This window comes from Nyctibius grandis, chromosome 6 (genome assembly GCF_013368605.1).
Source record: "Nyctibius grandis isolate bNycGra1 chromosome 6, bNycGra1.pri, whole genome shotgun sequence".
In the NCBI taxonomy this organism is placed as follows: Eukaryota; Metazoa; Chordata; class Aves; order Nyctibiiformes; family Nyctibiidae; genus Nyctibius; species Nyctibius grandis.
The window spans coordinates 68775499-68802685 of NC_090663.1; the positions used below are offsets into that span (position 1 = coordinate 68775499).

At 41.1% G+C, this 27187-nt stretch overlaps 1 protein-coding gene across 1 annotated transcript; it reads left to right on the forward strand.

Moving 5' to 3' along the window:
• The first annotated feature begins 487 nt into the window (after positions 1-487).
• On the forward strand, positions 488-26959 carry PKD2 (polycystin 2, transient receptor potential cation channel). Its single transcript, XM_068402982.1, has 15 exons — positions 488-890; positions 6734-6847; positions 9733-9866; positions 10224-10474; positions 11225-11449; positions 12016-12244; positions 14566-14736; positions 15433-15614; positions 16713-16833; positions 19231-19329; positions 20335-20456; positions 21308-21425; positions 21676-21839; positions 22614-22761; positions 23766-26959. Exons 1-15 carry the CDS (start codon positions 488-490, stop codon positions 23997-23999), a joined length of 2715 nt encoding a protein of 904 aa, XP_068259083.1. The 3' UTR covers positions 24000-26959.
• The last annotated feature ends 228 nt before the right edge of the window (positions 26960-27187 follow it).

Consider the following 27187-nt stretch of genomic DNA (forward strand, 5'->3'; position numbering starts at 1 on the left):
AAACACACAAAACTCTGTACCTGCAGGCTGCATTACTGTTTGCTGGGCGGGGGCTTTCTGTCTGCGTGAGGAGCTTTAATACCTCTCCTTCTTAAAATTATGTGAAACAGCTGTTCCCCCGGAATTTATTAAGTGGGTAAAACCCCTCCACGGGGCCTCCTCCTGCTTTTACCGAGGGTGAGCGCCGAGCTGGCCTGAAATACCCGGCGCCGCCCCTGCGCCGCTACCACAGCGGCGCCTCAGGGCTTCCCGCCTCACGGCTCGGCCCGGCTCGGGCCTTCAAGCCCTGGCGGGGCGGGTGGAGGGGGCACGGCCGCCCCAACAGCCGCGCCCCTCTCTGAGGGCACGGGGAGGGGAGGAGGCCCCGGCCGCCGCTGAGAGGCAGGGCAACTACAACTCCCTCCGTACCCCGGGCTTTCCGGGCCGGCGCCGGAGGGCGGGGAAGGGGCGGAGGCGGCGGCGCCCCGCCCCGGGCAGCGGCGGGCTGATGGCGGGCCGAGGGGGCTGCCGGCGCGGGCGGGAGCAGCTGGAGCTGGAGCAGCTGGGCGAGGCGGCGCGGGCCGGCTCCTGCCCGCCGTCGCCGCCGCTCTCCGCCTGCTCGCGGCAGGCCTGGAGCCGGGACAACCCGGGCTTCGAGCCTGAGGAGGAGGGGGCGGTGGCGGTGGCAGGGCCGGTGCTGGAGATGGACGTGGAGTGGGGCAGCCCCGCGGCCGGCGCTTCGTCGTCGTTGGGCAGCGGCGCGGCGGGTCAGGGCGGCGACGGGCGGCGGCAGCGGCGGGTCCCCGCGGGGCGCGGCGGGGCGGAGGTGCCGAGCCGCCCCCAGGTGCCGCCCGACGGCGCCGCCCCGCACCGAGCGGCCTGGGCCAAGCGCCTGGCGCGGCGGCTGCGAGGTGAGAGCCGCTGCCCCCCTCCCCTCCTCTCCGCTCCCCTGCCCCGGCCTCTCCTGCCGGAGCGGGGCCCCGCGTCTCTCTCGGCTCCTGTAGCTCGGCTGCCTTTTCCTGCGGACTGTCGCCGAGAGGAACGGCTATGAGTTGTTTGTAGTCCCTTTGCCTTTTCTTCCACCCACCCCTTTGCTGCCTGGCCTCTTTTTCCTCTACTCGTGTTCTTTTCCCATCTGTCTGTCCATCCGTGCTTGCCCCTCTCTGTGTCCCCACCTCTTCATGCACATCCATATTCTGATGTCTGTCCTGGTTATGCCCCCAGCACACACGAATGCACACACATTTCTCTTCTTCCTCTCCTCTGGAGCGTGGACCTCTCTGCTCCCCAGGTCTTAGTCCTGGCTGCTGTCAGTGTAAGAGACTCTCCTGAGTAGTTTTTGGATACGTGTGGCTTTTCTGACCCAACACCAAGTCTTTGGAGAGTTGGAGCAGAATACTTGTCTTTCTCTCTTTTTCAGCATCCTCTGTCCTGTAAAAGACGTAGTTAGGATGGCATTCGTGCTTAAAGTGGGGTTGTTGGCAGGGTGTTTTATTCATTTTTGCTTTTCTGCAGTATTGCACAGAGCCTTGGAGCTGCCCTCGATTGTAAAGAGCTGCCTGTCGACGCACAGCTCTTGACCAGGAATGTAGTTTGAAGCATGAGCGGGAGCGCATCAAATGAGCATTTGGAGTGTTGTTCTAAGCTTACTGCATTAACTCTGTGCTGAGCTGGCCCTGTACAGGGTTGATTTGACACAGCTGAGAAATTGGTGGATAGGGAGTTCTTTGGATTCAAGGTTGTGGGAGCACATGTGAGAAACTCCCTTTCCTTTTCAGAGAAGCTTAAAATGGCAGCATCAAAACAGGATTTTAAATGTATGATTTGTTTAAGTGTCAGACAAAATCTTTATAAAGCTGCAGGAAAAGTAAACCATATTTAGAAAATAAGGTTTCTTCTTCTAAAATGTGCATTTTCTGAAGTGATAGATAGTACTGTTACTGGGTGGCACAGCATCAGCAGAGATGTCAAAACGAGCTTGATTTTAAGCAGGGACTTGTAAATTAGGCTATTGTATGTCCTGTATGTCTTCACTTTGATTTGCATGTGCATTCAAAAATCACTTGCTATAATGATTGCTCTGACTTCAGCTGTCTTGCACCAAAATACATCCCTCTTAATCATTGCAGTGTTTTACTCGGGTGCAAGTCAGACTTGCAGAGATTATGGAATAGAGCATGTTTTCTTTTCAGCAAATTTTGTTGGGAGTGTGTTCAGTGAACTAAGTCCCTTCATAACAAGAGTCCAGAATGGCCAGGAAAAAATAATCAATGATAATTATGTGTTATACATGAACTGGCACTGCTCTGTTTGGAGTCTCCAATGGTGTGTTCAGTCTGTCGCTGAGATATGTAAATACCTAGAAAAGGAGCTGCTTCCTGTGGAGGAAGTGAAGTCCTTTTATAAAAATTCTTATCTAAGTAGACTGTTCAGATGCTCCCTTTGTACAAGTTGTTGCTGAGAAGGAACCTCCTGTATATGCTTTTAACCGTAGTGAAAAATAGTGGTGTTTGAGTATGAGATCAGTGTGAGAGCAACTTTGTGATGACCTGGCATCCCTGTCATGGTTTCTGCAGTAATACTCAAAACAGATTATCCACACCAGGACTGATTTTGGTGCTGGTTTCTGAGCCATTTTGAACCGAAGGCAGAGATGAATAATATGTGATTTGTGTAAGGTCAGAGTATTTGCAGATGGAAAGAAAGTCCATCAGACAGACGATTCCCCACTCCCCCCATGAGATACAATTCTAACGAAGACTTGGTAAAACGCTTTGTTGAATCACCTATAGTTCATCTGCATCTACAGCTTAGGGTTGGTTTTCAGTAGAGGAAGGTTGCTTATTTTTAGTATGCTTTTTTCTAGCAGTTTGTTTTTAAGCCTATATATGTATTTTCACCTTGTTCAGCTGAACAAGCAGCAGAACCAAGAGGAATTGGCTTTTGGTGAAGCTGCGTGCTGTGCTGGGCAGAATGAGTGCAGCTGAACCTTCAGCAGCATCAGGCAGATGTTGCCAGAGAAGATGTTCTGGCCCTACTCTTATAGATGGATCCCTTGCCTGTCCTGCTGCCCAGAAGCAATGTAGATTGGGCTAGAATAACCAGTTTGGGAGCTGATGCGCATCCATAGTTTGAACTTTTAATTTCTGCTTTCAGGCTGAAAGACGAGGACCATCTTCGATGTGGTAACATCATGCATCCTTTCAACTGGTCTGGTTCTCTTTACACTGCTGGATGGGAGCCTATTAATCAAGTGTGTGCTGTGTGGAGAATGGTGCAAAGTTATGTGTTCTTGCAGTGCAAGAGAACAAAAATAAGTATTTTTAATAATGGCCATGGACCAAGCTGCCTCTTACTGTTCCAGACAGTCAGTGTACACTGGTAGTATTCTATTTTTAGCCGTAAAATGAAAAGACTTGGTTTCATGTTCTAGGAATGTTTGGAGTGGATTTATCCCTGTGGTTACTGTCCACAGTTTCTGTTGATTTTTGACCTGCATACATTTTGTGTTTATAGGCAAGTGTAGCTAAAGTTACTGTAGTAGACAGTTCCTTTTCTGGCTCTTCCATGGCAATTAATGTTGCCATTAATTTCTAGGCACAGTAAATGGCTAGGTATGACTTTCGTGCTGTGGAGGTACTGCAGGGTGCTGTATTTGCCTGCTGCATAGGTAACTAACCACCTCTGAAGAATGTGATCGCTGCAGGTTACACAGCGAAAGGGCTGATTTCAAGCCTGAAACTAATATAGGGTACTTGAAGGATAACTGAGGTTTTAATACTGGGAAGAGCACTCAGTAGTTCTTTTGACATTTCATGGATAACTGTGAGGATCTTTAAAGACTGGATAATGGCATACTCAATAGTCAGTTTTATTTCAAGATGACTAGAGGAAAGTTAGCATAGATTTATTTAGTGAAATTCAATTTCAGTAGACAGAATTCAACGATCAGGATTAATCCTTTGGATATCAAAAGTGATAGTGTTACCATGGCTAAAAAGTTGCTACTCGTCAACTGAAGGATACTGAATGACAGCTTACACTTTTCTTGCTGTCAGTTGTGAAATAAAAGTACAGAGAGGATTTAGGGTAATGGGATTCTGGTAATTGCAACTATCAAGGAGACTGTAACAAGAGTTACTAAGTGAATACGAAGTCAGCTACTTAAGTCTGTCTGTATTTTAGGTTATTCTCTTTGCGGATTCTTTTCAGATTCTAATGTGAGTCTCTGTGAAGTAGCTTTAGTCCCTCTAGGTTTGCAGATCTCTTCAGCAAACATCTCAGATGCTGAGGGGAGAGGAGGGGATGACTATTGAACTCTGTTAAGGAGAAAGTCATTAAAAGTTTTGATGGTTAAGAGCAAAGTCCATTTCCAGAGCCAGGCTGGAAAGGTAATCTGCCCCTTAGAGCTGTACTTGGTCACCCAGTGCTACTGTGTCCTCATCCGCGTCAATACTAAGGAGTGTGTGGGGGGCATTTCCTGAAAGGTTTTCTTAGTTATTGTTAAATTGAAGTATCAAATATCATTTTCAGTCACTCATTAATTTTTACGTTCATGAAGAATGCATCGTGACATTTTTACTGAGTTAAACTAGTGCAGGCTCCGATTGTACCTTACTCAGGAATGTGAACTAAGGATTGTGAGACTGTGTTTTGTTGTTGTTTTGGGACAAAGCATCTTTGCCTGAAGGTCACTTTCCTCTCTTTCGCCCAGCCAAGCCCCATTCTTTCCCCACCGTCTGAATTTCTGTGTGGGCAGATTAGTTAGTGGTATGTATCTTGGTTTGAGGGCTTTCAGAACTTAAGACTTTTAAATAAATCTGAATTACTTTATGTGCATTCTGTACCTTATACACTTGGCCTTATGATTATGTAGGTATATGTGTATATGCATACATATATATATTACGTATGTATATGTATATAATACTTTATATGTGTGTAAACAGAAGTATTTTGATTTCTTATGTTATCTAACAAGCTAGACTTTTTATTATAAGGTGTAATGTCATCTATTTTTTTGTTATTTTCATTTGATCATTATTTTTTGACAACTCTTCTGAGTTCGTATCATCTTTGGGTAAGCCGTTTGGGCTACAGAACGAGTATGACAGAACTGTTAGTTGCAGATTTGTTTGATAAACGAAAGAGTGCATAGATTCTGTCAAAAAGTTGATGAACAGCAAATTTATATAAGGAATGAACTGAAAATTATTAATTGAGGCTAGAAACTAAACTTTTTTGGTGCTTGCAGTAGATGTCAATCTTCCAGCACGGCCTACCACCACTATTCTTGATGGATCTAAACCAATATTCTAATAAGGCAAAAAGGGGAATAATACACATATCTTCTAAAAATGTGGCAACTAATGAAAACTTCAAGCTAGCTGACAGACAAATCAGAGTTCGTTTAACACCAAGATCATTGTATGATCTCTGGTGTTAGGTTTTTTTTTCCTTCACATGTAACTTTCTGTTCCTTGCTGGCTGACTCCTAGCAATATTCTAGTATGACAGAATTGGAGCTTGCAAGGTTTCTGCTCACCGCATTTCTTGTTGGTGAGTAATGTGCTGACAGCCGGGACCCAGCTTTCTCGCCAGCTTAGCTCACTGGCTGTTCCAGCCTTTTCTTCCTCTCTTCCGTAATGTTTTCCTGCCTTTATTATGAGGGTTGCTAGTGCAACGTAGTGCTGTGTGAGAAGCTGAACTTGTCGAGTTCTTTATTATTAGTGACTCTGTGAATGTTCTTGTTTTTGTGTTTCTGTCTTCACGAATGACCTAATGGTGAGGATTTAGCATTTTGTGTAATAAAGTTGCAGTCTTTATCTGTAAATTTTCAGACTTAGCCTTAAAAACAGCTTTGAAAAGGCTCTTGTTTGGGGGGCTGACACTGCTGAAGATTATAAGTTACTAATTAAGCAGTGTGAACAGAAATTAATGCTAAGACTATTAGTGCTTGCTGTGCCTCTGCAAGAGGTTTCCTGGTTGACTTTGTGGTTAGGTCACAACTTAAAAATGTGGTAGCTGAAAGGCTTCTAAAAACATCTAACACATTGGGTTTTTTTCTGAATAAACCTCCTATTTGCAGGTAGAGGGAAGAGCTTCCTTATTCCCGTCTCTTTGTTAGGAAATGCAGTTCTGCAGCAGACAGATGAGCCCTTTGTCCATTTTAGTCTTACAGCAGTGGTTGTAAAGCAACTGAACTCTTGCTTCATTGTCAGCTTTGTAACGTGTTTTGGCCATCTCTTGTTCCTGTTCCATTTGACTTCAGAAAAAAAGCTGGAAACAGCTGCTGATGCTCAGACCAGAACTGCTACCTTCAAGGAACTTCTCTTTGTTTAAGCCTAAATAAAGCAAGGTGATTTGACCTTAGTTTATGGTGGGAGAGAAAGCGTATAAAAATAAAAATTCACTCTTACAGAAGCACACCAAATTTCCACCCTTTTCAGGTATTTTAAACAGTCAACCTTTTAAAACATCCTGTACGTTCTCAGTAGATGGCAATGAAGTAGCCTCAAACTCCCTAGGAAAAAATCTTGGATCCATCAGATGCACCACAGTAATTTGAAGTCAAATGGACTCGGGCCCTGTTCAGCCTGCAGAAGAAGTAGTTGTTCTTGCTTGAACTTAGATTAGTTCAAAATCCATAGAAGAACCTGCAGCAGCCATGGTTAAGCTTTTAAAACCACTTATGTCACTTGTGTACCTAGTATCAGACATCTGTGTACATCATTATACATGTTTTCCTTTTAAGGTCTGTGGGGGACAAGACTCATGGAAGAAAGCAACACCAGCAGAGAGCGATATCTGAAAAGTGTTTTACGGGAGTTGGTTACGTACATGATTTTCCTTGTGGTCTTGTGTGTCCGTAAGTACTGTTCAGCATTAATGCATCCAGTTCTGTACTATCTGCTTGCTATCTGATTCTAGAATGAAGGTTGTTTCAGTAATGTGAGAGAAGAATTAATGGGCAGGTGTGTAGGCAAATATTTGGAATTAAATCTTTCTCTTGTTTCTGCGCATGGATTGTTGCTTGAGATTGAAAAATACTGCAACTTTCTGTGCATTAGCAAGTTTTGAACCTTTAAGCAGGATGATAATATTCTTTGTTTTTAGGGAGCATTTTTTTAATGTAGTACCCCATTGCAGTGTAATGCTTCTGATACGCATTTTGCAATCACTGAACAGAACTGTTAAATGTGAAGAGTAGGAGTTAGTCATCTAGGACAAAAAATTAAATTAAATCACCGAGTTTTAAATTTATCATCAAGCTTATGTACAGATCATTCTGAGAGTAAAAGTTCTTGATAGTAGCTGGAAAGGCAGAGATAATGCTAGCTACTTAGAAATGTCTGATAATCTGTGTTTTCATGGTGCTGGACGTTTTAAATGCATCTGCAGCCTGTATATACTCAAGTGTATATGGATCACAGCTGGAGACTTCTGTGATTTAAGTGTGTCATTTGTTTTGTTGTCTATGATACATGATATCATGTGAAGTATCATAACACTATAGAACACAGAACAGAGTAACATTCAACCAAGTTTTTGGCTTTTAAGTAGATGACTGCTTTGAGGTAGGTTCTCTAGAATCAACACTGAAGATAATATTAGCAGATTCTACTAAATGCAGACTTATTACAGAATTGAGGAGCTTGATGGATCTCCAGCCTCATACACAAGAATATTCCTGGACCCAAACAGAGCTTAAGAAAGCAGCCTGAACTGAGTCTGCTGTTCTTTTCTCAGGGTGAAGAACCTTAGTGATGCTGGATCACAGATAGTACAGGAAGTTTATCCCAGGCCTCACACAGCACCGCGAACTGTGGCTGGTATAATGTTCTGAGAGTGGTCTTATTTTATGGCCTTGGGAACTTGAAGCCCTTATACAATTCTATTTCAAGATTTCTAGTTTTTTTTAAGTTAACAATCAAAACAAGGCATGTTCATATATTTGCATAAAAATTAGCAAGACAATGCAAAATAGCACTAACTATGGAGTTGTGAAATAGACATTTTATTTGGTTACTAGGGAGAATAACAAAATCTCCATGCATTAAGTTAGTGTATCTTTGGAAAGCTGATAATGTTTCTAGCCTCCAATTTTTAGTGTGGGCAGTTCTGTTCTAAATGCCTGAAATGTCAGTGACACTTAAGTTGTCGTTTATGGTCAGTTGTAATAGAACAAGGTGATGTTTTTATTTTTTGTGAGAGAGAATCTTGGAGTGGAAAAGGAAATGCAAAACTACATTGGTAAACTGGCTCTGAGAGCAAGTCTACCTTGCTTGTCTGGAGTAGAATTACTAAAGAACCCCAAAATCCCAAACTTTATACTATTGACACAACTGTTTTGGTATTGTACTGCAAGCATGGTTATATACTAAATATCATGATTTTTTCCTTCCTGAGTCCTTTAAGAAGGCTTATTGCAGGTTTATGGACAAAGTAGTGTAAGACTGCTTGTGACTGGTACACTGTTTCACCAGAAGAGGTGTAGGAGTGAGGGACCTGAATTAAAATAAAGTTAAACTGGTTTCAGCGGGAAAAGGTTGACTGCAGGCTGTTAACAATTTGTTTTGCTATAGAAAAAAGATTTTTGGTAACAGAATAAAGGAAAAGTATAATGTGTTAAATATCTGCAGATATTGCTAACTCATTGGTATTTTTTTTAAGTACTATCCTTTTTATTTTTATGTGTAAGCAATAACTATGGGACAGACTGGTCTGTGGCTTGGCATGCCCTAGAAGAGAGCTTTCCAGTGCAGACTAAATGCTGTGGGCATTTCTTGCACTCCTGTATTTTTGAGAGTATGTACTTAGAGAGAATCCAGGTATTGCACAGTCATGTGATACACTCAGTGTGCCACAGCAGAAGTCTATTATAAATAGTTCTTGTTCTCCAGTTGTTAAAGAAAACACATTTTCTTCCCTGTGATAAAATATTTTTATAAAATTGTCAAAACTGATGGCGACTGTTTGGAGTAGACTTAATCTTTCAGGCTTCTCTGAGTTTTAGCCATAAAATGGTTTTATCTATAGGCAGTAACAGTATCAGTGGCAGAGGCTGTTCTCTCAAGTCATCTTGGCTTTGTATGTCATTTTATAATTTATGCTCTGTGGTCCTCAGCCAAATGCTTGGCCCAGTGTGAGGAAAAGTAACACACAGTCATTTATTTTCTTTGGGGAGATTCTCTTAGAAGCACTGCATGTCTTGGGTGGAGTTTCATTGTCTAACCATAGGCAGCAAATGTCATTCACAGTGCCCCGTGATACCCTGGTTGACCATCATCATCTGCTCAAGCAGGGTGTAGTTCTCCTGAGTTCTTGTGCCATCCATGCCAGCTCCGTATGGCTGCCTTGGATAGCACAAGTCACCTAAAAAGGCACTAGCTCCCTCTCTTCAGGCTGCTGAATTGTGCCTTTATTTTTCTTGAAGTTAGCTTTTGTAGAAGCATTAATAATAGGATGAGGTGTGGGAAGGAGAACTGACTATTTTAAACTGATTGATCAGTCTATTCTTCACTGCTTTTTGTATTTTAATCACAGTTGACAGACAAATGCTGCTTGGTGTAGATTTTGTTTTGTTCTGAAGCTTAAGCTTTTCAGTGCAAAATCTACACAAATGCAACCTGATATATTCAAAACAAAACAAGCAAAGTACTCTTTTTTTTTTTCTTTTTTTCTTTTATTTCTTTTTGTCTCTTCTCTTTCCCCCAGTCTTTTACCTCTCACTCCTTACCAAATCTTTTGCAGTGACTTACGGGACAGTGAGTTCCAGTATGTACTATTACACAAGGGTTATGTCACAGCTCTTCCTGGAAACACCTGTATCAAAAATGGAGAAAACTGATTTCAAAACTTTGTCCACAATGGATGACTTCTGGAAGGTAATCTAAAACCAATTTTTAATCTCTCTGTTGCTGTGATTTGGTTGTCCTGTCATGGCCTGTAAATTTAACCTGCAGGATCTTTTTTCTAATGCTGTTGGAGTTGTGCATGAAGTTCTGTGTGCACAATGTCAAAGCTATGGAACAAAGTAGGTCTTTAATATGTGAAAGTTTAGAACCCAGGTAACGCTAGTGGGGCAGCGTAGGACAAAGTTGTGGAATGTCTTTAGAGGACAGGTAACAGTAAGGCCTTATGTCAGAAAAATTATCAGCTGCAATTCTAACACATCCACGGAATGAAGATCTATAAAAATAGCGCTGGCAACACGCAAACTAAAATTCTGTCGTCTTCCCCAGTTCGCAGAAGGCCCTTTGCTTGATGGTCTTTACTGGGAGATGTGGTACAACAACAAGACCATGGCAGAAAACAAAAGCTTTATTTATTATGAGAACCTGCTCCTAGGGGTGCCTCGCATTCGGCAGCTGAAAGTGAGAAATGGTTCTTGCTCAATACCTGAAGATTTAAAGGATGAAATCAAAGACTGCTATGATGTCTATTCTGTAGCTAATGAAGATACTGCTCCTTTTGGACTTCAAAATGGAACAGCGTATGTAGTATTCCTGTAGACACTTTTTTTTTTTCTTTCTGACTTGCATTATGCTGAATTACACAATAAGTCACTTGGAGGGGCAACTGCATTTGCTATATGTTCTGTCTGTAAAGCCAGGTAAATCCAGGGCAGCTGCTAGTTCTGCTCGTGGAGAAACCTTACAGAAATTGGTGAGGTCAGTGCTTTTGATCCACTTGAGTTTAGGTGCTGTCATTGTGCCATTGGTAGCTGTTATGCATGGGAGACACGCTGTGGTCCGAGTGCAGCACTGCAACTCATGGAGCACCTGTTCTGTAATTCCAGATTGTATTAACTGCAGTGGGTTTCACTGAGTTGTCTTCCCTGGCTCAAAATGGGAATAGCGCTGCCTCTCTTGGAGTGGAGTAAAAGGATTTGGAGGTGGAACATAACTATGTAAATGCCAGTTTTCTTTCTTTCTTTCCCTGAGGATAGAAATTCTGTGTGAGTGGATTGATGTGTTCTCTTTCCACAATTACTATACTTATGACCCATCTCTCTATCTTAATTTTTTTTGTGTTAGTCAAAGGAACTTTGTAAGCTCTTTTTCCAGGGTACATCAAAACTTTCTAAAAGTAATGTTCATCTACAAGAATTTAATTCTTAAATGAAAGCAGCTTTAAGTAACTGATGAGGTTTTTTTGTCAGGTGCTGTTGGTGTCTGTTTTGTTAATTGTAAGTTGAAAGTGGAAAGGCTAATGTGCTCTGTTTCACTTACTTCTGAACTAGCTGGACATACACCAATGAGAAGGATTTGAATGGGAGCAGCCACTGGGGCTTGATTGCCACATACAGTGGGGCTGGTTATTACCAAGACCTCTCAAGGACCAGAGAAATGACAGCTGTGCAGATTGCTAGCCTTAAGAAGAACCTGTGGCTGGACAGAGGGACCAGAGCAGCTTTCATTGATTTCTCCGTATACAACGCAAACATCAACCTATTCTGCGTTGTCAGGTATGAACAGAACCATGACAATGTTCAAATTGCACAGTGTAGGTTGTAGACTTGGGGTTTTCTTGTGATTGCTTTGTTTTGAGGACGTGGGTAAGCATATGTTTTGTATAAAGGAGATAGGCAACTGAAGTGGCATGCATCCCTGTCAAAGAAGTGGAACTCCACATGGCAGCTGCACTCGCCATCTGGAGGCAGTTCTGACTTTCCTGGTGCTGCAACGGCTTGGGTGCAGTTTGCAGGTGACTTCTCTGGTGAGAAATATGTGGATATACAACATCAGTCTTTAGTTTAGACAGCATGAAACAGATGCAGATGAAGACAGGTCTTTGTGTCTCTGCTTTCTCACTGTTCCTGAAATGCTTTGGGTTTTAGTCAAAATTGAGTGTAGTCGGGTTTACACCTGCTGTGTCCTGTGTAGTGTCTTCTCTGAATTGTATGTGGGCTTTTGCTTGTTTCTGTTATTCAAATAATTATGTAAATAAAACCATGTATCTTTTAGTAGTGCTTTTCATCAATGCTGTGTAAATGGATTTTTTTTTTCTTTGCCTTTCTTTTTTTAAATGCAGGTTGTTAGTGGAGTTTCCAGCGACTGGAGGCCTTGTTACATCTTGGCAGTTTCAGCCAGTGAGGCTAATTCACTACATCTCCACTTTTGATTTTTTCCTGGCAGCCTGTGAAATGGCATTTTGTCTTTTTGTTCTTTATTATATGGTGGAAGAGATCTTAGAAATTCACATTCATAGGCTGCACTACTTCAGAAGTCTCTGGAATTGCCTTGATATTCTTATCATTGTGGTAAGTAATCTTTATAATAAGGCTAAAATTGCTTTCTGAAATGCACTGTGTGGGAAATGTTAATGACTCAGTATTCCTATTGTGGGTTAAAGGGATAGGGCCATCATTAGGAAGGATACCTGCAGACTATTGGGCTATTCAGTCTGAATAACACAATTTTTGTCTGTGTTGTAATGTTGGTGTGTTTTGCAAACTTGCTTGTTCTGTCTTCAGTTGTTTCAACCTTCGCATCCTGGTGAAAAGTTAGAGTATTTGTCCAGTATGCTTTTTCACAGTTTTTGTCTATAAAGGCACAGCCATTATGGGAGGTAACAAATACGCCCTCATTTCTCTTCTACATATCTAATACAGACTATTGCAGTGGCTTTCAAGTAAGAAAATCATCTGCTTTAAAGTAGTGATTTGCATTTGGAGGAATGGGACTGGCATTTTGAATATGTTTGCAAAGAACCACTAAGAGATTTAATGTGCTGTTAAAATGCTCACCAGCTAATATGGAGTTTGAAGAAGTGTCTCAAAATTGTAGAGTGCTAGCAACTGTCAGGGCTGCTTTCTTGGTTAAGTGGACAGTGATGCACATCAGTAATCTTGGTGTAGCAGAAAATCTGAGCTTTGAATTTAAAGCTCAATAATATAATTCTTTCTGGACTTACATCAAGCTGTCCTTTCCAAAAGTATACAAAGCCAGCAGTGCAGAAACAGTTCCAGTCCCATGCTCATTTTGTATCTTCAGGCTTGGACAAACCAAAGGTTTCAGTCTTGAAGTTAGTATCTGTAATCTAGAGAAATCATACTTGTAGCACAGTGCTTTGTAAATGAAGGACCATTTAGGAAGATGTTTACATGAACTGTGTGCTGTTTGTTACACTTCACAGCGGGGGCGGGAATAAGATACTTTGCTGTTACAGTCAGTGAAATGTATTCAAATCTGAGTGTAAAATTCAGTTCACACAAAGGGTCAAAATTCTGTGTTTATACCTTGTCTGGGGGACATTGTTTAAATTTAGGATTAGGTACTTTATGACTCTGTATACATAGTGAAGTGTTCACTTGCACTAATAAAAAGCAGATTTGCAGAGGTCAAAGCAAGAACCTTACCTGTGTGGTAAAACTACAGCTTCTCTGCTGTTGCTTGTTCTGGGCAATACTGGCCAGTCTGTACTCTGGAGAAACTCTAGTACCTTTTTTGGCTACTGCTGTCTTTCTGCTCTTTACTCTTTTTTCACCTTTATCTTTTTGAGTTGTCATCTTTCTTTCCTTATATTTCCTTCCCTGTGACAGCTTCATTTTTCTGAGCCCGCTAGGCTTCACTGTCATCTTGTTCTTCAACTGCGGCAAGTAAAAGATTTGTAAATCTTCTTACTCCCAGACGATTTGTCTGTAGTCTAGAACTATAATGGTTTTGTTGTGAAACACATTTCCTGATACTACAAGAAAGACATCGAGGTGCTGGAGCCCGAAGAAAAAGGCAACGAAGCTGGTGAAGGGTCTGGAGAACAAGACTTATGAAGAGCAGCTGAGGGAACTGGGGTTGTTTAGTTTGGGCAAAAGGAGGCTGAGGGGAGACCTTATTGCTGTCTACAAGTACTTGAAAGGAGGTTGTAGCGGGGTGGGTGTTAGTTTCTTCTCCCAGGTAAAAAGCGATAGGATGAGAAGAAACGGCCTCAAGTTGTGCCAGGGGAGGTTTAGATTGGATATCAGGAAAAATATCTTCACTGAAACGGTTGTCAGGCAGTGGAACAGGCTGACCAGGGAAGTGGTGGAGTCACCATCCCTGGAAGTATTTAAAAGATGAGTAGACGTGGTGCTTAGGGACATGGTTTAGAGGTGGACTTGGCAGTGCTGGGTTAATGGTTGTACTCGATGATCTTAAAGATCCTTTCCAACCAAAACAGTTCTATGATTCTATATGTCCAGAAATTCTAGTTTGGATCCTATCTCAGAAAGCAGCTACTGGGCTGTTAAATTACTTCTGAGTGAAAGGTGGTGAAACCTGGCTGCCTCCAGCCCCTGCAACTGGCTGGCCCTAAGCACTAAAGTGATCAGTGCCAGCGGGATTGACCCTGAAGGACTGGGAGAAGCTTGTATCAGTAATTTTTTTCTAGGCTCTGTGCAATGGCCTAGCTGTTACTTTTCTGTTTGGAAGGTTAGCTTTGTAGTCGGGACACCCTGGAAACAATGTATTTGCTTCTACTTAAAGCTCACATTATGGTAGTGCTATAAATAATATTAAGTTCCTCATTCTGATGTGTGTGGCTAAAACAAGTTGTTTTAAAACCCTAGTCACCTTTTGTAAATTTGTATGTTTCTTTTGTACTCAGCTCTCTGTGGTAGCTATAGGAATTAGCATCTATAGGACATCAACTGTTGATATGCTCCTGAAGAAGCTGCTGGAAGATCAGAACTCGTTCCCCAATTTTGAACCTTTGGCATATTGGCAAATGCAATTCAACAACATTGCTGCAGTCACTGTGTTTTTTGTGTGGATTAAGGTAACTCCAAGATGCACATCCTTATTCTAACATTAGAATGTAAGCAGTTAATAAATTGTCAAACGGGGGAAAATGTAAGACCAATGATAAGTGAATTTCCACTCTGATACTCCAAACGATACTTAGGTTTATCAAGCAAGTTAGCTAATCTCATGCTGTTTTATGAGACAAAGTTGCATCTAATTTTTGCATCATGGTTTAAGAAATACAGTGGCTCATAATAAGAAATAATGGTAAACTGCAGAGTAACAGAAATGCAGGTTGGAGGGGACCTCGGGAAGTCTCTAGTCCAGCCACCTGCTCAGAACAAAGTCAGGTGGGAGATCTTTTCTTGCATTTTACTACTTCATAGTTAACATCTTCACTGAAGATAAAGATAAAGATAAATAAATAGCTTTTTGGAAGCATTTTAGTAACACTGCTCTGAAGCCAGGATGCCAAATAGAGGAGTGAAAAAACAAACAAACAAACAAAACCCCACACCCAGACAAGAAGTTGGCGTTCTCACAGAATTTTCTTCACATTTCAAGCCTCAGTGTTTTTAGGAAGTGATGTATTTCTAAATGTAAATTAACTGACTTTGTCTCCAGTCAAATTCAGTAAGACATCTCATGTGTAAAAGGCTGGAGAAGTGATTGTGTTAAGAAATCGTTGTCTTCCTTGTCTTTACAGTTGGTGTTTTTTTTCTTTTAACAGCTTTTCAAATTTGTTAACTTCAACAGAACAATGAGTCAGTTATCTACTACCATGTCTCGCTGTGTCAAAGATGTCATTGGCTTTGCTATTATGTTTTTTATTATTTTCTTAGCATATGCTCAGTTGGCCTATCTTGTCTTTGGCACTCAAGTCAATGACTTCAGCACTTTCCAGGACTGCATGTAAGTACAAGAATAAAAAATGCAAATAATTTCTCAGTACATTGGTAAATGGATTTGGTTGCCTTATCAGAGACCAAACAAATCCTATGATATCCATCTAAACAGATAAGCTGCAGACATATCACTGTTGATGTAGCTCAGTAGCAAATGTATCTTTTAATAACATTTTTAGTTCAAAAACTGTCTTTGCTGTAAGATTAAAAATATACTATAGTTAGATCAATGAGCTAAAAAGGGCAGTTTTTGGTGGAAGTGACGTGTTTTTTATAACAGTTGGTCACATTCCTAGACAAAGCAATAACTCTGTGTTCCAGCAGTTGAATGATGATATGCTTACTTATGTTTGTAACGCCTACTGAAATGTTATATGCATGATAATGCTGTGTTCGTGGTGGTATAGTGTAGTTGGTTGACTCACAAATGGAGTCCATCTTAGACAGCCAGCTAGTAAATTTGTAAGTATCTGCTGGAATCCAGACGAGAGATTGGACTTAATATAGGGTTGTTAATCAGTCTTTCCTTTATTGATTTGGTACAACATAACCTGATTCTAACTGAGGTAATTACCAGGTTGTTCAGTTATTGATTTCCCCCTGCCCCCTTACACTGGGGCAGTGTTGCAAAAAGTTTCTTGCAGAAAAGTGGAAAAACATGAAATATGCTGATGGTGCCGTACAGTGCCAAGACTCTTCTTGGCAAGCTGTACAGCTTGGCACTGTACAGACAGCTTTAGAGGGAGAGGCTTGGGGCTGTATGTATGCGAGAGGCAGAAGGGATAGGAGAGGGACAGGAGTGGGTCTTAAAGCTTCACAATGGTATCATTGGTTTGCTCTGCTTCCTGTTGCCCCCATTATCAGTTGTGACCAAAAGCCAGAAGTAGGCACCCTAGTTTTGTTCTGTGTGGCATCTGACTGTGAGCTGGCTTATGCCTAGAGATGGGCTTGAGGAATTGACTGTTGCAGGGCCTGATAAAGTATTACAGTAGTGCAGACCTCTCTGCTGCCCATCAGTCAGACTGTTAGGGTAAAATAGATTGAGAATTCTTGCACAGCTCCAAAAGTGTTTTTTTCAACTCCTGGATGTGTTTTGTTTTTTAAGATTTACTCAGTTCCGCATCATTTTGGGAGACTTCAACTTCACAGAGGTTGAAGAAGCTAATCGAATTTTGGGACCAATTTATTTCACTACATTTGTGTTCTTTATGTTCTTCATTCTTTTGGTATGTACACCTTTGTTTATGCGGGGTGGGTAGGTGGCCATTTTTGCATCTCTTGTTCTTTGATTCCTACTGCTACTTGGGGCTTTTTTTGATCATGGTGAGTGTGCAGTCCATGTAGGGGCCTGACCATTACATGGCCGGTCACTACACTCCTTCATTTTTTTCTTCATTTAAAACAGATTTGCATGTGTGTTTGTTGTCATTCCCATATAGTGCTCCACATTGTGGTTTTCTTTAATTTATATTTTTTTATTATTATAAATAATTTTTTCTTTCTAAAATCTGAATAGTGCCTGTTTGGCATACACAGCAAGCCCATATCTTTTGGTGAAAAGTAGCTGTAACGTTCCATGCAGGCTCTAATGTGTGGCTGGCTGTGTTTGCAACAGCCTAGTTCATGCAAGCAACACACAGCTTGTCTGCTAGAAGAGCCTGATTCATCAGCAGTGCAGCAGCTTTCAGATACTCAGGTTTGCCTGCAAAGGCCTCTTTTCTATCCTATTTCCTTCTCCAGGGCAGAGTTGGGCCCTGTCTTTCTCACCTTCCCGGTGCAGATTACTTGTATGCTTTTTGACAAACAGTATTATAAGAAGCTCAGCTTATCCGAGAAGCAGTATGTAGACATGATTGTCTGACAAATAAATTCAAACAGTGAGTATATTGTGAGTGAGTACTCATCTTTTGTATACTCTCTGTTAATACTAGTATTGAATCCATATTGCAGTCTTACTAATAATTTTTATAACGAAGTGGAGGGAGGAGACCTCTCTCTCAGAAACCTAGAAGACCAAGTAAATTAACTTTTTTTATGTTCATATAAGTGAAGAGCCCCAGTATTTTCTACCTGGATGTAGTTTTCAGTTAGTTTGGTACTAACATTAGTATACAGTATGTTATGTGAGCAAGAAATCCTCCGATTATTCCCCAAACCGTGTGTCTCTTGGTGGCAAGCATTAAAGCAGGATTTTACTAACCTTAAAATGGTACAGCAGTCCTGTATTATCATAACTTTTAGAGTTACTTAATGATCCTTGTACTTAATGAGGCTTCTTATTATTCTGTATGATGAGGAGAAATGGCATTCAGATATTATTTGTGGGAGAAGACTTCATCTTGGCTATTCACTAGTAAGGAAGCGGAGAATCTGAAGTGTTCAGTGAGATGGACCAGTAGTCAACTGGAAAATAACATATGGGTCACTCTGGCCGAAGAAGCATGTGAAGAAGGTTTCATATTTGCTTTGAAGCACCTCACAAAATCAGAGCAGAGCAGAGGCTAGTGTCCAGCAAGGGAAAGAAGTATTTCTTTTTTTCTAAGGGGTGGCAGAAAAGCACTGGAGTATGAAGGCACAACAGGATACCCAAAATACTTGCTATAATTTGTGTGCTTATTAATACCTGCACATCCCGTCATTTGGCTGGAGTGAGATGTTGCTGTAAGCTCCTTGAGACCAGTCTGAGACCTGAAAACTAAGTTAAGAAAGATGAGCAGAAAGCACGAACTCTTAATGTTGGGCAGCTGAAAGCAAAATAGACAGTAGTCAAGTTACCTCTTACTCCTCTGGTGCTGGGCAAGAATACATTAAGATACAGCATTGGAAGACTGTTCTAAAGCATTTTTTTAAGTCCATGAGGAAATAGAGGTTAACACTGCCTTTCTGCACAAGAGTGGTACATTGAATGTGCCAGTAAATTGAGTAGTTCTTTTTGAACTTGAATGGCCAGCTTGCAATTCAGTCATGTTTGCTCCATGTTCAGCAGGGACCCTTTCAGTAATGACAGAAGGGCTCAAGTAAACTATATGCTTAACTAACAGGGTTAGTGAGACCAATTTTTTCTCTTTTGTCTGAGCAAGCAACTGAACTCTTTTCAGAGTTGGTGGCGTACATGCCAACTGTCAGATCTAAAGCTTTTTTGTTTTATCTTTAGTCTGAAATGCAAGCAGAGCTGTAACTAGGTAAGAACCTTGTGTTTGTTCTGGTTATTATGGGATGAATAGTTATCTTGATTCCTTGGGCATTTTTGTTGCCAGCTGTGTTGCCTAGATTAATTCAGAGTTATCTATGTAAGTTTGGCCTTGCAGGTAGAAGGCCAAACTTATAAGGTCAAACGGGCATGGTTTATTGCCACTGCTGTGTATAGGCATGAACCTTCTCTGGAAGGTAATTCTCCAGTTATGTTAATAACCAGTAGACTTGATTAAAAGTTGTTATACTGCAGTGTATCGTATTTCAATATCTCAAGCTCTTGATGTTAGCGCTTTTTAAACAGCTCACTGTTTTCTCCTGGCCCTTTTTAAAAAATTCATGTATAGGTCTGCACAGGAAGGTCATAGGATTAGGAGGGCTCAGACTTGTTGAAATTTTTAAGTGGGCTTTTTCATTTCTCTCATGAACAGAACATGTTTTTGGCCATTATCAACGATACATACTCCGAAGTCAAATCAGATATGGCACAACAGAAGGCAGAAATGGAACTGTCTGACCTTATCAGAAAGGTACAAGTAACATTTTGTTTGTTTGACATCTCATTCGTCACATCTGAACTTACTCCATAAAATGCTATATAAACCGTACAAAGTAAAGCTGACAGCAGCTGATGAAAATACACAACTTGTAGTTAAAATAAATGTATCTGAGCTGAATGTAAATTAAATGAATGAAAACTTCCCATCATGATATATTTTAGTCATCTGAGACTTTGTGTTGAATGATCAGCCTACTGAATATGACATAGGATTTGTCTGTCTAGGTACATACAGAAATACTGAACTGATGAAGCTAAACTGCCATTTGGCTTGGTCACAGAATTCAGACTTACCTCGTTTCAGGCATAAGATGAGGCAAGTCTTGGATAATGTGTTGGGAGCTCCCAGGGGCAGCTGCCAATAGGTTTTGGATGCAAAGTTAAAAGCTTGATGTGAATCCCAGTTTAGGAAAAACAAGTGCAGGTGCATGCACTCTGGCATGGATGCGGTGCTGTACTGTGGTCAGAAATGTCTAAATACATACTCAGTATGACCAGTAATTCAGAGTTTAAAAATTGGAAACTGATTATTAAAACAGAGCAGAGAAAAATGAAAAGGGCTACTTTGTTGGGATGAGGACTTTTTAAAAAGTCATACATACAACTGAAGAGAGATAAGCAAAGTGGCTGTAGAAAGTTGTACCTGTTTTGTCAGCCTTATTTAAACTGTCACTTAACTGTCAGTAACTGCCAAAGGTGTCTTACTGGGATAAAATATTCCATTCCTACTGACCTCCAGTGCAAATTTAATGATGAAAGCCTTACATTTAACTGCAAAGGTATTTGTATGTTGCTCATTTAAATGCTGAAATAAATGAAGGATAAACTGGAGGAAAAAAACAGATTCTTGCAGGGCTTTTGGAACACACTGGATGATAGTGTACACTAGCTGATTTTTGTAATCAAAAAAGTTATTAGAAATCAAGTGTTAACATTTCATGACAACTAAACCACAAAATTTCACTTTTTCTTTTAGGGCTACAACAAAGCCATGATCAAACTTAAACTGAAGAAAACTACTGTTGATGACATTTCAGAAAGCCTGAGACAAGGTGGGGGAAAACTAAATTTTGATGAACTCCGGCAAGATCTAAAAGGGTAAGGAAGCTGGTATTTCTTATCTTGAATAGTACCCCCAGAGACATGTGATGTTAAGTCTTTGATGCAAGTTTCTCTTGCTTCTGTGATGTGGCAAGAGTACGCTAATGTGAATAAAGACAACACAGGAGAGTACTTTTCTTTGGTTAGTGGGTAACAAAGCATGTACTTTTCCTCTGTCTGGTGAGAGGTTTATGTAAACAAACAGATATGTACAGGTAAACAGTCTTTGCATATGGGTCTGTAGGCATTGCACAAAGGAAAATTCAAACTGTAGCGTGGAACCGCGGAAGAAGAGAGAAGAGGAGTGGGAAAAGAATGGTCAATTTGAGGTGGAAGACAACTCTTAGATAAGGAGGTCAGCTGAGCTCTGGCCCCTAGAGTCTGCACTATGGCTGGTGTTGTTGCAGTGGGGCGGCATCCCACACTGGAGGAAGGATTTAGTGCTCTGGGGCTCAACCTCCTTTGAGTTGCTGTGTTGTGGGAGAGAAGGGGTATGAGGAAGCAGAGAAGAGGCCTTTGAAGAGATGGTAACATTTCTATCGGAGCCACTGCAGGAGTTTGTGAACAGGCAGGAGTCCAGGGAAAGGGAACAGATCAAGGAGGTATAAAAGGGATGGTTATGAAGGAGCAGGGTGCAATCTAGGGGAGCTTTGTGCTATTAACTAATGAAAGGTGAGGGCTGAGCTTTTTGTTATCAGTGTTGTGAATTTATAGGCAGCGTGGGGATCAGTCGTGTCTTTGGCTTGGGGATGAAAGTCTGTTTGGAGTGAACTGTTTTTCTGATACTTGAATTTCATTCAGCATCTGAAAAATGGAAAGTATGGGAACTGTTTTTACTGCTGTTTCAGGAAGGGGCACACAGATGCAGAGATTGAAGCAATATTTACCAAATATGACCAGGATGGGGACCAGGAATTGACAGAGCATGAACATCAGCAGATGAGAGATGACCTGGAGAAAGAGAGGGTGAGCTCAGTGTTAGGAGTGGTATGCCACCAGCACCGTCTGCCAGTCTTCTCCCTGTGCTGGTTTGCTGCCCCAGAAGAATCCTCTTGTTTCCCTTCACATTTGCTCTCATCCCTGGCTGTCTGAGCAGACCTGTAAAAAGGCAAGGGGGAGCTGATGGAAGGCAGGAGGTCTTTGACCTTGACATCCCCATCCCCTGTGTACAGGTGAAAGTCTTTACATCTTCTCTGTGGCTTGTGTTTTCACAAAGGAGGATCTAGACCTGGATAGGAGCTCTCTGCCACGTCCTCTGAGCAGCCGCAGCTTCCCCCGGAGCTTGGATGACTCTGAGGAGGATGAGGATGAGGACAGTGGACACAGCTCCAGGAGGAGGGGCAGCAGCTCTAGTGGGGTTTCCTATGAAGAGTTCCAAGTGTAAGTTTATCCTTCTGAGGGGGATGAATCTGCATGGTGGTATTTTGGTTTGGTTTTTTTTTTCTTTCCTTGTGAGTTTTCTTCTTTCACTTATATAGTAGTCTCTCCTATAACTGAATATGAATCAAATTATTCATAAAAGTAAATGTTATGTTTTTAAGTTGCTTAAGTCACTCCTTTTAGTAGCTTTCAAGTAATATCTGAACTGGAAGTACTTTAGAGAGGCTCATGGGAATCAGTTATAAAACCAAAAACAAACAACCCCCCCAAACCCCCCCTGTCCTTAAAACCTGGTCATTAAAAAGACAGAGAAAATAGTCATGCTACAATAAAGCCAGAAGACTTCTGGTTTTTTTAGTAGTAAAACCTTGAGGTTGTTTGAGGTTCAGTGAGAACTTCAGCTGTTGTTTTTAATAAGATTAAGTTACTTGCGAGTGTGTATTTTGTCTGAAATGACAGTTCTCCATATTAATTAATTATAGCAACACTAGCTGAATGAAGAATGTGAGTAACTAGAACCAACAAATTTTGATGCCTAAAAGCAGGGGAAACAGTGGAATATGTACTTTTTTCCCATCTGCTTTACCCCCATGTTATCTTCTTGCTCTTGTGTACCTTGTCCCTTCCTGGACAGTAGGACTCATTTGTGGAAAGTCAGATGCATGCTTGAATTAAAGTGCTGTCTCATCCTTATCTGCTCTGTATGTTGACGTGCTAGAATGATACTGACTTGGAAATGTTGGAGTTGCTGAAGCTCACACTTGTTGCCCTCAGACTCATGAGGCGGGTCGATCGCATGGAGCATTCTATTGGCAGTATTGTCTCCAAGATCGATGCAGTTATTGTGAAGCTCGAAGCGATGGAGAGAGCCAAACTAAAAAGGAGAGATGTGTTGGGAAGACTGTTAGATGGAGTGACAGAGGTAAGAAACCCGCTCTCTCCTGTCTGGTCACAGCCCGCATGACTTGCTTACTGTTAGCACTTCCTCCTGTTGCTTGGCTTGTGAGGAGTGGTGGTAAAGACGAGATGGGTGCTTTGGCAGTGGCCAAGTGATTTCAGTTTTGTGTTAGGAAAACATGAAATGTTAGGGGTGTGATGCAAGTTTCAGACATAACAACCCATCTTATCGCAGGCCTGTGTCACGCTGAGGCAATGGAGCACCATTTAAACCCCTGAACTGGACAGCAGGCATGTTCAGGAGTTGCTGAAGCAGCTCGTTCATCCTGTGGTGTCTGTTGGGATTAATACAAAGCTTTTTATAGACTAGTTTGTTAGAGTCTGGGTGATCCAGCCCAGCAGGCCCACGCAGCCTGCTCTTCTCACATGTTGCTTCTGGGATTGTGTGGCAAGTGGAAGCAGGTCACTTCTGTCACCAGGGTTATCTAGCTTCTGCTGCATCCCCTCTCACCTTTTCTGTCTTGAGGGCCCTTTGGAGTGGCCAGTGGGACAAACGTGTTGTTTCTGTAGATGCTAAAACCTGTCAGTTTCCTGATGGGCCAAGAACAGCCAGAACAGGGCTGTTAAGGGGTGGGTGAGATGGGCTGTCTTGGTGGGTTATGTAGGTCAGGCTTGCAGCTACCCTATCACAGATACAGTGGTCCTGGCTGTTACTGTTGTTCCAGCCAATAATGCTGCTTTATTCTTAAGTTGGGGCTTCCTTGTGGGTGTGCTCTCCTCAGTATATTTTACATTTCTGGAGGTGGATTTAAATGTTAGAAACTGTAATACAGATTGTGTTTTCATAGGGTAAGGTGACAGCCTGGGTGTTTCATCACTGGAGAGAAAACAATTTACTGCAGTAACTGTTTCTCCACTAGCCTATGGAAATACTTGAGCGGTATAAAAATTTCCCATGTTTGCACAGGGTTTTCCTTAGACTGCAGTTTGGAAGCTGTGCTTCCAGCTTGTGTCTTTTCATCTGTTTAGGATGAAAGACTGGGTCGTGACAATGAACTCCACAGGGAACAAATGGAGCGACTTGTGCGAGAGGAGTTGGAGCGATGGGAATCGGATGATACGGCATCCCAAATGAGCCATCGGCTGGGGACACCACTTGGACTGAACGGCCAGCCTCGTTCGAGGAACTCTCGGCCATCTTCCTCCCAGTCAGATGGTATTGATGGGGGAGGAGGAAATGGGGGGAATAACATCCACGTGTAGGATTAAGTTTGTAGGTGATTCTAAATGTTTCGGGTCAGTATTAAGCCAGCAAATACACTACTCCACTGTTTCTCAGCATGAGGTGATCATCCTGATCAGACCACTAAGGACAATTTTCACTGGTGGGCAAAAGTAAATATTCTCTTCATAAGGCATTTTTAGACGCATGTAAGCCATGTGTCATGTTCAAGTTACCAACAGTGAGACTGTCAGCCTTGGAAACAAAAATGCAGGAGACGAATGTAAACCAGGTGTGACAAAATCTACCTAGACGGAATTTTGGTTCCATAAATGTATTATGGGGGATTTTACTGTCATGAGGGCAGCAAGCTTCAGACAAAATAATGTGCCGTGGCTAAAACACTCAAATGAAAGGCTGTGAGTTTTCTGCTTTCTGTTGGAAAATATGATTTTTAAATGCTTTAAAAGCAATTTTTAAAAGAAGATGGCATCCGTTTATTGTCCATTCATTATAGCAGCCGACACTTTTCAAAGAGAGAAAACAGCATTCTTTACTGAATTTCTACCTATTTTTCTGAGTTATTCTTCATGTACTAACATTTTAATTAACTTTAAATGTTCATTTTTTCCTGTTTTGAGAAATACTATGTTTCTTTAAACAGAAGGAAGTGCACTTAATTTGTACAAGTGTAAATCACCTTACTCCGTAATACAAACTGTACGCATTATGTGTTCTTGCATTTCATTAGCATTTCAAAAGTAATATTTGAGAACTGCCTCTTCACACCTAACATACGTAATGTAATCGTTTTCAGCTTTGTTGCAAAGTGCCCATTTTTAAATGCTTTTTTTTTTGTGATCTGAGTGTTCCTGGGATAAACATTCCACAGGTTCTTAGGTAAATATGGTTACTTTGCAGAAAATACATTATTTAAAAGCACACAAAATTGAAAAACACCAGCTCTTTCTCAAGTGTGACAGGGAAGGGGGCAGAGAAGTTGCTGACAGTTGGGAAAAATCTGATCTCATGTTCTATCAAGTTCTAATCACGCCTTGACTATGTAGTCTGTATTTACATTTAAGAGAACTGCTTGTAAAATTATTAGGTATATTTCTACATAATGCTTTTCTGCTGAGGTGCAACACATGATTCCTTTGGAAAGGTGTTTGTAGTATAATCACTGATTTTTAGTATTTCATTTCTTTTGCTTTCTGAGTCATAGAAACTTTGAAAGGAGGTGCAACACTGAAATTATCGTGGTTTCATATAGAAAGCCCTGAGGCATAATGTTTGTAGTTTTGCCTAGCAACATGTTTCCATATGTGGAACGCTGGTTTAGGAGGGAGGTGGTTAATTATGCTTTCTTTTCCTGAAGATGGCAGTTGTCTTGTATTTAAAGACTTAGAGTTGGTGTAAAGGAAAATGGAAAGCTACATAATCAAACACATCTTAGCTATTAGTAGGGTATATAGAGGAAAAAATGCCTATCTAACAAAGTAGCATGTATGTTATGTTGGTGCTTTTTGTTTCAAAAAGCAGTTGTTGCCAGGGGATAGCACCTAATTCTGGTGGTAGTACTGCTTAAGCAAAGCTTACATCTTGCATATGTTCTTACAACTGCATTGCCTGGATGTACAATGACTCAGAACACCTTCCCTCTAACCAAAGAACTTGCTAAAACTAAATAGACTTCATGCCTTTCCTTATTTTTAAGTTCACGAGAAACCATATACTTAATTAACGTAAGGTGGAGCAGGAAGAAGTTCAGTGTGGAGACTGGAATTTCTTAGTAGCTTTGGCTTGAGAACAGAACAACGTGGGAAAACAGGTTGGTATTTTTGTGAAGTATTTTTCCTTTCTGTGGGTTATTTTGTCCTGTACTAGGAAGAAATTCATACTCTTTCACAAGAGACCTCGTCAACTTCCCAAAACAGTGCAGAGCACTGTGGTTAGGGCATTTGTGTGAAACAAGAGACACTCGGACTAAGCTCTGTATTGCCTTGATTCGAAAGTTTTTGGACCTTAGAAACCTTCCTGAGGAAAGTTTTTCTGTGTTGAACTGGCATTTCTGACTTTAAACAAACCAACCAAAAAACCACTAGCTGTACATATGGGCAGCTGATGTGCAAGGAAAATAGAAAATGCAATACAAAGCAATTTAAATATACATAGCTTTATCTTTATATTGGTATCTAAAATGTGTACTGTGTTGGTATGTGACATGATTTACAGTTTAAACTTTGAGACATGCTAACTAATTACATGTGTGTAACATGTAATTGACATTGGGTTTCTAGGGTCAAGGGTTACCTAAATGCTAAGATAGTATTTGAGTAATAAGGTACTTAAAATCAATGAGTTTGGCCAAATGACCCAACTTGAGTAGTCTACCAATCAGCTGGAATCTTACTAAGAACACCTTGTGTTAAGGTTTGTGCCTGTGGCCTCTAAAGCATGTGGCAGGCTGAGGTTTATGGCAGCAGGGACTGGGGAGTGTGCACAAGTGATCTTGGGCTCATCTGTTGGTGAGGCAGGGCCTTCCTGGGGGAAAAGCAAGCAAAACTAAGCCTATCAATCAGTATGGTTTTAAATAGGTTTCCTGTAAAAATGTATCTTTCAAAATGTAAATTCAATCCTGCAGTTCATCTTTTATTTGTAGTATATGTTTATTATGAAAATGTTTGCATTCATAGCTGTATTTGTTGAGGTATATTTCTGTAACGTGTCGTTACTTAATAACAAACTTCATCTTGAAGTGCAGTAAGTTTTCATGGGGTACCCGTGTGTGTTGACAACGGGCCTTGCAGTACGTGCATGGCCACTTGACAAATGTTACAAACATTTTATTATTTCATTTTTCAACTTTAGATTATAGTATGATTTGTCACTTATTACAAAGGTAAGGTTTTTGCATAGTTATGTACAGTGTTTGGTCTTATTAGGAAGCTGTTAATTATGCAAGTCTTCTACAATGATCAAGAATGTATTGATCTGTAAAACTGAGCACTTTACTTCCTAATAAACATTTTATATAATCTATAAAGCAAACGTTGTGCCGTACGCTTCGTTTGTTTATAACGGAACATTAAGGATCCTACATTTTATTTGTGTGTATTACTTCTATCTCATACCTTATTCTCAGATTACCTAATAATGTAAGAAGGGAGTACAGGGTGTGAATGAACAGAGAGGACTGGGCTAATCCTGCTGCTTCATTGCCCAAACA